The sequence below is a fragment of the Vespula vulgaris genome, chromosome 1 (genome assembly GCF_905475345.1).
Source record: "Vespula vulgaris chromosome 1, iyVesVulg1.1, whole genome shotgun sequence".
Classification (NCBI taxonomy): Eukaryota; Metazoa; Arthropoda; class Insecta; order Hymenoptera; family Vespidae; genus Vespula; species Vespula vulgaris.
The window spans coordinates 1,242,501-1,255,145 of record NC_066586.1 but is presented as its reverse complement, the minus strand read 5'-3'; the positions used below and the strand labels follow the sequence as shown (position 1 = coordinate 1,255,145).

The 12,645-nt window shown below is 39.3% G+C and overlaps 1 protein-coding gene across 14 annotated transcripts in view; it reads right to left on the bottom strand.

The window, feature by feature from the left end:
• The window catches only part of LOC127063676 (protein scalloped), a 163,308-nt gene that overhangs the window by 7,952 nt on the left and 142,711 nt on the right, over positions 1–12,645 (bottom strand). For 13 of the 14 annotated variants that reach the window (XR_007781447.1, XR_007781457.1, XM_050993768.1 and 10 more), the window contains 2 exons: positions 7,019–7,149; positions 1,465–1,620 (listed from right to left, as the gene is read on the bottom strand). Coding sequence is in view for 12 of the 14 variants with exons in the window: in XM_050993768.1 (XP_050849725.1) it covers positions 1,465–1,620; positions 7,019–7,149 (287 nt within the window). In the remaining 2 variants the exon portion in view is untranslated. The remainder of the gene's footprint in view (positions 1–1,464; positions 1,621–7,018; positions 7,150–12,645) is intronic. The other variant, XM_050993809.1, reaches the window with a different exon arrangement.

The window sequence follows — 12,645 nt, the reverse complement described above, 5'->3', positions numbered from 1 at the left end:
TGTAACGAAATAAACGACAGGACAGTACTTTTAATATCGTACGTAAATTCCAAGATTATTATATCGCTTCGAACCAATAATTGTTTATAAAGAAATAATTATGTAATTATTACGATTAAATTAATCAACTGAGTTAAAACTCCGGTAACGTTTATATAAAACGCCATTTTTCATCTCTCCCGTTTCTTTCTCCAATTTTATAAAGAGCGTTAATATTTTCAGTAAAACTTTACGAAAAAGTTTCGACGGAGGAACACAAAAGTTACCATCGTCCCTATTAATTAACGTTATCGCGAAAGAAAATCTCCAGGAAAGAAAGGTACCATTTATTACTCTCGATTAACGACAAAGCTTTTCAAACAAATCGAACGAACGAACGAACGAACGAACGAACGAACGAACGAACGAACGATCGTTCGATCGCCCTCTCGCGCGAAATGCCTCTGTGACTGTTAAAAGCCGGCGAATCGTGAAAAAAAAAGAAAAAAAGAGTCAAAGCGGTAAAGATACACTGCATCGCCACACAAAAAAAAGCAAAAAGTTTTTATGTAAAAGTCAAAAGGAGAAAGAAAGAATAATGAACAAAAATTAAACCAAAAAATAAAACAATGAGAGAGAGAATGGGGGAGAGAGAGAGAGAGAGAGAGAGAGAGAGAGAGAGAGAAACAGAGAGACAGAAAGAAGAGAAGAGAGAGAGAGAGAGAGAGAGATCAAAATTCTCTCAAAAGAAAAATATTTGAAAAAATGCACTTGTTAAATGAATTATTCGAGTTCGGTTAATTCCAAGGACGCTGTGCATGATTTTGTAACATCAAAGGTTTATTAGACACAACGATTAAAAACATTGATCATTTTTTTAAATAATGAAACAAAAAGGTCCCATCGACTTTTACTCCTTTCAAACAATTCTCTTTTTCTCCTCGTTTATTAAGACGACGAGATCAAACATAAATCGATTGGACACGTTTCACTCCGTCAGGTACTCGTGCTCTCTCTCTCTCTCTCTCCCTTCTTCCCTCTCTCTCCCTCTTTCTCTTTCTCTCACTCCATCTCTCTCAACTCAATCTCTCAATCTTTCTTTCTCCTTCGACTTGCCTCGTCGTCTTTGCCCCGAAGCTCGTGGCTTCCAAGATTCACGAAGAGATGAATGAGAAAAGAAAAGTCCAAAGATACAAAGAAAAAAAAAAGAAAGAGAGAGGGAAAAAAAACCAAAACAAAAAATAAAATAATAATAAAAAAAAGAAAGAGATTAGAAAAAGCAAAAAACAACGTTCTTTCTCTTTTCTTTTCTTTTCTTTTCTTTTCTTTTCTTTTTTTCTCTTCTTTCGTGAGCTCGTGTGATCGTCTCATCGTCGTCGCAGATATTTTTTTTCTTTTTTACTTATTTTTTTTTGGGTTATTGTTGTTAAATGTCGTTTTTTTCTTTTTTTTTTGAAGGGGTTTCTTTCAATGATCGGGACTTACCGCTCCGGGATAGGAGACAGGGGTGGAAGCGTGAAGGGCAAGGGGCCCCACGAGGGCAGGGGGCATCTTGTTGTGTATCGCACTCCCAGCTGATACTATCTGGGCGCTCGACATGCTCGACATTGTCTGGAGAGCCTTCTCCTTGGCGGCATGATCCTGACAAATTTCCAGACCGATTACAACGTATTGTCGAAACCCCCGTTATAATGGGGCTATGGGAAATCGCAAGTATACGCTCGCGATATCCTCGAACGGCGATATATATATATATATATATATATATATATATATATATATATATATACATATACATATATATATATAAAATATATATATGTTTATTTATCATTTCATTTTTGTTTTTCTCTCTTTCTTTCTCTCCCTCTCTCTCTCTCTCTCTCTCTCTCTCTCTCTCTTCCTTTCGTTCTTATATCATTTGTTCTCTTGAGGCAAATTGCGTTTAAGGTTACACCGAAATGAAAAATCTATGGCTAAGGAAAATCTTTTTGTGGAGGGATAAATTTTGAGAGAAATGTTTTCGAAAAAATATTTTTTCTGTCTATCTGTCTGTCTATATACCTCTCTCTCTCTCTCTCTTTTTCTCTTTTATTTTTTTCTCTATCGTAAAACGACACACTATAAATGTACGCAAATATCAATTTCTAATTTTCGGAAATAAAATATATTTTCATATCCACGTTCGTCGAACTCGTTCGAAAGTGTAATTGAATGGGTTCGCTCGTGACTGCTGGCTCGCCAAAATATATTTTGACGACTTCCTGCGTTGTAATTGTATCCTCGTATCCTTCCCCCTATCCCTTTCTCTTTATCTCTCTTCTCCCCTTTAAAATAAAAAAAGAAAAAAGAAAAAGGAAAAAAAAAAGGAAAAATTTGAAATACCTAATCGATCACATCTAATATCTTTAATATCTTTCAAGATCTCCATTGCGTTATTGTTGCAATTGATTGCAATAATTGACAGGATGAATTTGCTAACGACAGAGAAATTTTAGCGAAAATTTTGGGTCTACCTCTTCTCATCGAGGGGCTTTCATTTTAATCAGGATCGACTAAAATAGCTGACGAATTAAACGAGTAAGTGAGTATGTGTGAGAGAGAGAGGGAGAAAGAGAGAGAGAGAGAGAGAGAAAGAGAAAAAGAGACAAAGAACAAGAGAAAGAGTAAGAGAGATAGATAGATAGAGAGAAAGAGAGGGAAAGAGAGAGAGAGAGAGAGAGAGAGAGAGAGAGAAAAGCATGCACAGTCAGAATGTTCGAAAAACTGCCACTCCCCCAACAGGGATTTTCAATTTCGTTCATAAATCCGTAATAGAGGACTCGATGTTGGCTTGGTGCTTGGAATAAAAGCGTGTTCTATAAAGGTACACGAAACACGAAGAATTCATCGATCGCGTACATCGACGAAAATCCAAACCCGCGTGCATTCCCTTCCTCGATTATATATTCCAAACGCTTATTTCGACCGAGAATGAAAAAGATTTAAAATAAAAAATAAAAAAACAAAAAACGAAACGAACCAAAAAAATAAACAGAAAACAAAAATGAAATAAAATAGAGGGAACGACAAATACAAACACACACACACACACACATATATACATACACATCTACATATATATATATATATATATATATATATATATATATATGTACATGTATATATATACAGTAAAAGAGAGAAAAAGAGAGGGAGGAAAAAAAAAGTTTTAATCGTGCACGTTTGTCCCAGGGCAAAGTATAACGTTAAACGAGGAGGCATCTCGCATAAATACCTTCGTGAAAGCCTGAATGCCGATAGCAAACAAAAAATCTCTCTCTCTCTCTCTCTCTCTCTCTCTCTCTCTCTCTCTCTCTCTCTCTCTCTCTCTCTCTCTCTCTCTCCCTCTCTCCGAACGCGACGCCGCTGGCCACCGGCCGCGAACGGTTTATAGTGGAAAATCAATTCGGTTAATTGAGAGGGAGTCGGCGTGCAGAGCTTTTTTTTAATTTCTACCCTCTGCTAACGGCGCAACTCGGATCGTACCCCTGCCCACCTCTAGCCCACTCCAGGCTACACCAACCCCTTCCTACGAACCCAGCCGGCCGTCCGGCCGTCCGTCCGTCCATCCGTCCGGTCCGTTCATTCGCCCGTTCGTCCGTCCGTCCATCCGTCCGTCCGTCCGTTCGTTCGTCCGTTCGTCCGTTCCATCCCTGTCCTCGACGAGCCAGGTCCACTCCTCACCCTTCCCTCCACCAACCTTCCTTCCTCCTTCCTCCTCCTTTCCCCCTGACGTCCCTTATCCTGCGCATCTCTCCCAAATACACGCTAGGAATGCGGGATTGGATGGGCAACGAGCTGGACATGTTTATCGACATTCTGAAATGCCGTACGGTCGTTTTTGGGCATCCCGCCATCCGAAGCTACGTTTACACAGCAACGATCAATTAGACTAGAATGCGCACACGCGGCTATTATTTTCGAAACAGATAGGACGAAAAATTGAAACACACGGAACCGTGGCTTCGCGCTGCCCGAATTTTTCTCTCTTTCTCTCTCTTATTCTCTCTTACTCTCTCCTTTTTTGTTGTTTTTTGTTGTCGTTTTTTCTTTGTCCGCTTTACATCTCCCCTTTTCCGACGATTTTTTTCCTGTCCCATACAAAGTACGGATTTTCATAGAACGTTACGCTACGAGTCACGATTTTGGAATTAAAGGTACCACCAAAGATCCCTTTTACGTGCTCTTTATTTTCTTTCACAAGCAAATTAGCTGTTTAACGTCATACCATCGTACAATTACTACAGAGAACGTTAGAGAGAGAAAAATAGAAAGAGAGAGGCTAAAGTTGAGAAGGAAAAAGAAATAATGATGAGAATGGGAACGAGATAAGAGAGAAAGAGAGAGAGAGAGAGAGAGAGAGAGAGAGAGAGAGAGAAAGAAAGGGAATAATATATGTACGTGTATTAACGAAAAGAATTTAAATAAATCACGCGAACGGATTTCTTTTTCTCTTTTCTCTTTTTCGTCGAATTCTGTATGTCCTCTAAAAAATTCCTTTTGCGGTAGACGGATCTCGAGAGTTGAGGAAACTTCAAGTATAAAGAGAGAAAGAGAGAGAAAGAGAGAAACATATATATATATATATATATATATATATATATATATATAGAAAGAGAGAAAGAAAGAGACAGACAGACAGACATACAGACAGACAAACAGAGAGAGAAAGAGAGAGAGAGAGAGAGAGAAAGGGCTTCAACGTTGCAGTAACGAAATGGTCGAAATGGTGGTAGAGGGTCGGTTACTCGGCTCTTTCCCGAAATGCGGCAAGCAGAAAATTACGTCCGTCGCGCGCTTTGGACGTTGCCCCACCTCTTCTTCACTCCCTCCTCTTTCGTGGTGTTGCTGACTCTTCTCTCTCGAATAATGTTCAAGGTATGCGTAAGTGCGGCCAAAGAGAAAGAGATAGAGAGAGAGAGAGAGAGAGAGAGAGAGAGAAAGCTTCCCCTGCTCGCGACGCTTTCATCCTAAAATGTAGTGTTTGAGAACTTCCAAAAGCGTTTTCCCACGAATCACTAATTAGAATCGAAAGGCGTGAGGAGAGATAGAGGATGAGAGGGTGAAGAGTATATATCGCTACCCTGGTATCCATTCGTCATTCATTCGTTAATTAACGTTTCGAACGTTTAATGCGCCTAGGATGATAACTAACAACAAGTGACAATAATGTGGACGTGCTTTTGAAAGTTGATCAATTAATTTTCGAAAGATCCTTTATTTTATATAATGTCCAATATATGTGTATATATATATATATAAAATTCTATTGTTCTAATTGCGCGAATAAAAAAAAAAAAAAGAAAGAAAAAGAGGAAAAAAAAAGAATTGAGATTGATCTGAAAGAAACATTTTCATTTTCCTAATTAATCCTCTTGTTTTCGTCTGCTCTTTTTTTTTTCTTTTATATATATATATATATATATATATATATATATATATATATATACGTATATATACATTTTTTTTATTCTATTGAAACAGAAACAAATAATATTGTTTTACAGTCAGCTTTTCCTTTTCATCCCTTTTATTATCGCCGTAATACGCTTTCTCCGTTCCTCCATTTTCCCCTCGTTCTGTGTTACCAACCCACCCAACCCTCCTCTATATCTCCGCATCGAACGGAAGCACGGAATGAATCGTACTTTGATTTATTAACAGGGATGATAGGAATGAGGCAGAGCAAGAGAGAGAGAGAGAGAGAGAGAGAAAGAGAGAGGGAAAGGGTGAAGAGAGTGGACGCAGAAACGCGGGCTTCGCGAGAGTGGGCACGATTGTTCGCGAATCGCTTTAATAATTTAGCTGTTGATTAAACGCGCCCGGGGTTCATTTTTACGCGTGATTTATTCCACTGTAAAGCTCTCGACGTCCTTCGTTTTCGAACGAATGGACGTTCCTCGGATTTCTCAATATCGCTTATCGCTCTTTCTCTCGTAAATTCACACCCTATCCATTTCTCTCTCTCTCTCTCTCTCTCTCTCTCTCTCTTTCACTATCTATCTCTACCTCTCTTTCTCTCCTTCTATATATGTATATACATATATATGTATGTATATATATATTCTTTCCTTTTTATCCTTTTCTTCCTTTCGCGTAAAAGGCGACGCAATTACGCGTGTTTTTCTTCCTTTCGCTCGAGATAATATTGTCTCCGGACCCTTAAAATACACGGCGAGCCAGCCCGTTATGCGAAACTTCCTTCCTTCGAGCTACAAGGGAAAAGACGTTCCCGTTACTCTTCCTCCTGCTCACTCTCCCTCTTCCTCTTTCCTCTTTTCCTTTTCCTTCGTCTTCTTCTTCTTCTTCTTCTTTTTTTTCTTCTCCTTCTTCTTCTACTTTTACTTCTTCGTCTTCGTCTACTCTTCCACCGTCTTCCCTTTTCCCTCTATTTTTATTTATTTTTCCTTGAACGAGCCGCGAAAAAACGTGCGGAAGCATCGAACCGCTTTTATCCCTCCACAAAATTAAGGAAGTTGCGCGGCTCACGCGAAATAGACGAATACCGTGGTCTCTCGGTGTAATATACGTGGGTGGACGAGAAACAAAAACAAAAAAAAAAGAAAGAAAAAGAGAGAACGGAAAGTTCACAGCAACAACAAGAATAAATTAAAAAAATAAATATCCAAAGAAAATAGTAATTAAAAAAAAATAAATAAGTAAATAAATAAATCGATGAATGAACGAATAAAGAAAAATTGAAGAAACAGGAAAAAAAGAATAAAATAAACAAATGAGAAAGAAAAAAAGGATCGAAGATCTATCCATTATATTAATAGCGTATTATAAAAGGATTAAGGGTGTAGGTTTGTGGTTTCGTAGGAGGGGGCAAAAATGGGTTCAAAAATATAAACGGGGTAAAAAAGTCAAATAATGGACATTTCTGCCGCTATATATACATATATATATATATATATATATATATATATATATATATATTACGTATGTATGTATGTATGTACGTCGATAGATAGATAAGTTTCAATAGGACACTCACCACTTTGAGTTTCGCCTGGATTTCACGAAGTTTTCTCCTCGCTAGGACCTGTATGTGCGAGGAGACCTGCTTTCGTGTTCTCGTCTTACCGGTCCTTAATTTGATATAACGGGCGATCAGCTCGTTCCGACCTGCAAAAGAAAAAAAGAAAGAACGTGTTACATGCATATTGATCATATCTACAAATATATACATATATATATATAATATATACTTTATCATATATTCGCAATCGATTACTCACATCGATCTTTCTCAACTTTTACGTTCGAAGATAGGTAGATTGTTACGGGAAAAAATGAAACGTGGACAATATATATTTCATTGGAAAATAAAATAATGATGATGATGATGATGATGATGACGACGACGACGACTTTTCTATTCTTCGATTTCTTTTCATGCGTACGTGTGTGTATTTTTTAATCTTTTTTTTATGTTTCATCATGAAGTATTTTTAAACCCCATTAAGATACACACTTTCTATTCTAATAAATATATATGTGGACATACACATGAACACACACATATTTACATATATATATATACAAGATAATTATAACTCGAATATAAGCGATCCGACAGATGGTCTGCGCATCTTAGCTTAAGGGTCAAGGAGCCAATCGAGATTTTACGTGAGTTTCAACAGAACCCTTTCCATTCGCATCGAGGTCTGCTTTAACTCTTCGTTCTCGATCTCAGATACTCTCACGTTCGTCTTTCCGTTACGTTGAAGAACTTCTATCGTCGCGATAAATTGGATCTAACTCGGAGTAATATCCAGATGACCGTGCGAAAACAAACGAGGAGAAGAATGAAAGAGAAAGACAGAGAGAAAGAGAAAGAGAAAGAGAAAGACAGAGAGAGAGAGAGAGAGAGAGAGAGACGGAGATTAGATTCCTTAGAAACTTAGGAATTCTCTTTCTCTTATTCACAACGATGGAAAATAGAGAAAATCGTCGTTTGAACTATCGAAAAATACATTCTAATTTTGATTTATTTCAACCCATAGAAACACTTATTCTCAACTATAATTTTAATCTAACGATTTCGTTTTTCTCAGTAAATCGTAATCGCGAAACTTTGCTGACCATCTCGATGGAAGAAAAAAATAACGCGATTCGATTTCTAAGAAAAGATTTATGCATTTGCATACGTGGAACATGTCTCGCGTGAGTCCTGTAATAAACGCGTAATGTCTTAGAAAAAAAGAAAGAGAAAAAAGAAAAGAAAAAAAGAAAAAGAAAAAGAAAGAGAGAGAGAGAGAGAGAGAAGAAATAAAAAATAAAAAAATAAAAATAGAAGGAAAACGATGCTAGATCGGGCATGCAAAAGAGCACCCTACGAAAAGAGTACCTGCAGAGGAAGGTTAAAAAGAGAAAGAGAGAAAAAGAGAGAGAGAGAGAGAGAGAGAGAGAGACAGGGAGAGGGAGAGACACGCTTTTAATCGGCGTAGTTGGGTAAACACGAAATACTCGGCCGACAACGAGCACGGATTTAAAGAGCATACACAAGAGAGGGAAGAGGGGTTGGTTGGCAAAGGCTAAAGGGATGAGAGAGACAGAGACAGAGAGAAAGAGAGAGAGAGAGAGAGAAGAGAAAGAGAGGAGAGAGGAAAGAGAGGTACACGTACACTCAAATTAATTCGAGCACTGCATTCGAGTTTTCAGTGGGTCGCAAAACGCACGGTGGAACATGCTCGATGCTGTCCGTTTGTTCCACTCGTAGCTACGATTATAAATGAAGAGAAATAAAACATGGCTCGCCGCGATTAAATGCAAGAGAGAGAGAGAGAGAGAGCTTGCATGAGGCCAGAACGAGAATGAGGATATTAACGTTGGTGAACGCGCACGATTGTTCCACGATGGAACTATGAAAGTTAAGAGATCATCGAGTAGGACGTAGAGTATAGAGAAGAATGGCTCATTATGAAAATAATTTATACTCGCGTTATATTTACGAAATAAAAATCCGTATAATATCACCATACTTTTTCGTTCTTATTTAAAGATATTATCGGCCGATCAAAGGTTTATCATAAATTTTGAAAATATTATACGTATTAGTCGTTGGATTAGAAATGCATTCTGAAATTATTTTCTTCGAAATATAATCGGCCGATTAACGCGTTTATGAAAGAGATCATGGGATGAGAAAAATGAAAAAGAAAAAAGAAATAAATAAAAGACATTCGAGGTAGTCTAATTTTTTCAATCAATCGGTTTTGATTACTATGTCGGTGTTAAAAAATTCAAGAACAAATAAGAAAAAATAAAACGATAACGACGATGACGATTAGAGAAATCTAAGATCTCGTGGAATCCTGATAAAGGAATTACTACGTAGAGATTCGATGATGATAACGTGGAAAAGAGGTTTGGATGGCGTTACCAGAAGAGAAAGGAGGAGTGTGCAAGGGGTCGAAGAGAAGCCGAAGCATCGGGAGGAAAATATTCGAGATTCCAGGCGAACCGCGTGATGACTCAATTTTGCAAAGACCTTTAAATGGCTCGCTATGAACCGCGCGCCATTGCTGAGCGCGCGTTCCTTCTCTGTTTTTGAAGGCCGAACATTCTTCGATGGAGCTCGGTTACGATAGTTCGAAATAGCTTGGATACAATACTGGATACAAAGGACTCTTTGCATTAGCTCTCTTTCGTATTATCTCTTTATATATTGGAAATTCAAGAAATTTAAATAGATTAATTAGCTCGACGCATCGTTTCTCATTCATTCTTATCATTTATTTTTCTTGCAAAATAATTTTCTGCCAAAATGGAAAAATATTATTTAAACTAATTTTACGGAAACATCTGGATAGTATCGTTGTCCTTTAAAATTGAAGATCGATCGATCGATCGATCTGTGATATATGTAGATAATATGTATAGAGATCGATCAACGTCGTTGAAGATCTACATAGTATATCTTCGTAGATTACTTCTGTGTATCTACATATGCGTACTACGAACGATGATCGGATAGGGACCTCTGAATGTGCACGATGCGACGCGACGAGCAATCAACGTAAATCACTTGCCTGATGCTCAATTTAACAAGAAGGGCCATTATGATCGTGGACTCGAAGTAACGAGCACCGAGCACGGTCTTTCCCTTGCTCTCTGTCTTTGTCTCTCTCTATATAACTCTCTGTCTCTCTCTTTCTCTCTTTCTGTTCTCTCTTTCTATTGTTCCCTTCAGTAACGAAAGATACGGATAATATATGCAAGAGGAAGACATTGACTGTAATAAGTAAGTGCATTAACTTATCCTACGACTTGAATCAACAATTTTCTACAATTTTCTTTATAATTCTCATTTATCTGGACGATATCGTTCGGATTAAAACGATACCGTCCGGAATCTTAACAACGATTATTAGTCTCGTACTTGATGATACGAGGTGACCTTGACGTTAACATTGCTTACGTTGACACAAACAGAAGGGTCCCGCTTTTGACATATCGAGAACGCGGAATTGCGCGCGAATGGTCCTTCTGAATACATCGGGACCTCACCGCGAAGCATCGCCACTAATGGATGGTTCACAAACAGTGCCTCATGCCGGTCCTCCAGGTCTCGAAGTGCGTTTAAGCTCGTTTAGTCAATTAGCAAATATACGGTCGAGCGGTTAGGTTCGAGTTAAGGGATGACCACTCGAAAAGCGGGCCTAAAGCTTTCCCTCTCTATCTCTTCCACCTCCATTTCTCTCTCTCTCTCTCGCTTTCCTGCCTGTTACTATTCGCTTGGGAAGACACTTCAAAGACCTATCAAATCCTACCACTTGAGATCTATTTCGGATCGATTTAACCATCTACTTGATTTACCTTCGTTTCTCTTATCCTCCCTTTCTCATAACACACACACACACACACACACACACACATATATATATAGATGTATATATATATGTATGTATGTATGTATGTTTAATTCTAAATAATATAAATAAATTTTGTTAGAAAGATGGAATCCATATAATCGTAGTAATAATTCGTCATTGATAAAAGAGACGGGGTATAGTTCTCTATAATATAAAGAGAATTTGTTAGAACGGATCTGAAAGAAAACGAGAGGAGTCTTTCCTTTTCTTTTCTTTTCTTTCCTTTTCTTTCCTTTCCTTTTCTTTTTTTTTCTCTCTCCTTTCTTTTCTTTTCTTTCGATTAGGGCGGACGTAAAACGACGTGACTTTCAGCCGTGAAAAGAGGATAGAAGTCGATAAGTGTCCTTGCGCTGGAAGGAGCATCTTCGAATCTTGACACGCTTAGCCCTCCTCCGAAAAGTATCCCCTCTCCTTTACTAACCTCTAGCCCTTCCACCCTCTTCACCCTTTTTCTCCCTCTCTCTCTCTCTCTTTCTTTCTTTCAGTCTCCAGAGTAACATCAGGCAACGAACCCTCGCTCCTCCTTCTCTTTCTCTTCCTTCTTCTTCTTCTCCTCTTCCTCCTCTTCTTCTTCCTTTTCCTCCTCTTCTTCTTCTTCTTCTTCTTCTTCTTCTTCTTATCGTCCCAAGGCGCCATTCCATCCATCTTCCTTTCTTTCCATTTTCTTCTCTGCTACGCTACTAGGTAGGTAGGTAGGTACCTACCAGTACCCACCATCACTAACACCATCAATACCGACACTACTACTACCATTACTACCTATCTACTTACTATTACTATCACTACTACTACTACTACTACTACTACTACTACTACTACTACTACTACTACTACTACTACTACTACTAGCATGAAACGTAGAACGTAGACCAAAACCAACAACGTCGTCGTCGTCGTCGTCGTCGTCGTCGTCGTAGTCGGCGTCGTATCGTCGCTGACATCCGTACCAACACGAACGCGATCGTGCGACCGTGGGCACACCATATCATATCCTCCGCCAAGCTCTACCCACCCTTTGCCCTTCTCCACCCTCCCGCAGACGGTCCCTTTCCGGGAGCCCTGCCGTCCCACCTCCTCTCTCCGTTCGCCTCGTGCTCCGTTCACTAATTGCACATTCTTCGCATAGTTTCGCCACCCTCTGAGCCACCCCATCTCCTCCTCCTCCTCCTCCTCCTCCTCCTCCTCCTTCCCAAACCCCATACTCCTACCATCCCTCCGACCCCTTCCTACGAACGAAGGGAGAAGGGAGAACGAAAAGGGGCATTGCAAGCCCTCGACACGCAACCCTCATTCTCTCTCTCTCTCTCTCTCTCTCTCTCTCTCTCTCTATTTCTCTCTATTTCTCTCTTACTTCAACCGACTACACCGACAAACTATCTTCACCGTTTTCTCTCTCTCTCTCTCTCTCTCTCTCTCTCTGTCTCTTTTTCTCTTACCTTCTCCTCCATCTTCCCTCTCTGTCTCTCAACAACACGACCAACTCGCTCGCAGTTATAGGTATCTACACATACACTTTAGCACTTTCACGTTTCTCTCGTCTTTCACGTCCCTTGCTAGAACCTCCTTCTAACGCGTAACTCTGCCCTCTCCCACCCTCCAACCCTTCCATCCTACCTTCCTTCTTCCCTCTCGCTCTCACCGGTTTACTTCTTTTACTCGAACTCATCGTCACCGACATCTTCCGATCGTTCTCCTTCTCCTCCTCCTCCTTCGCGAAAGGAACAGACGAGAAAGTCTTCTATTC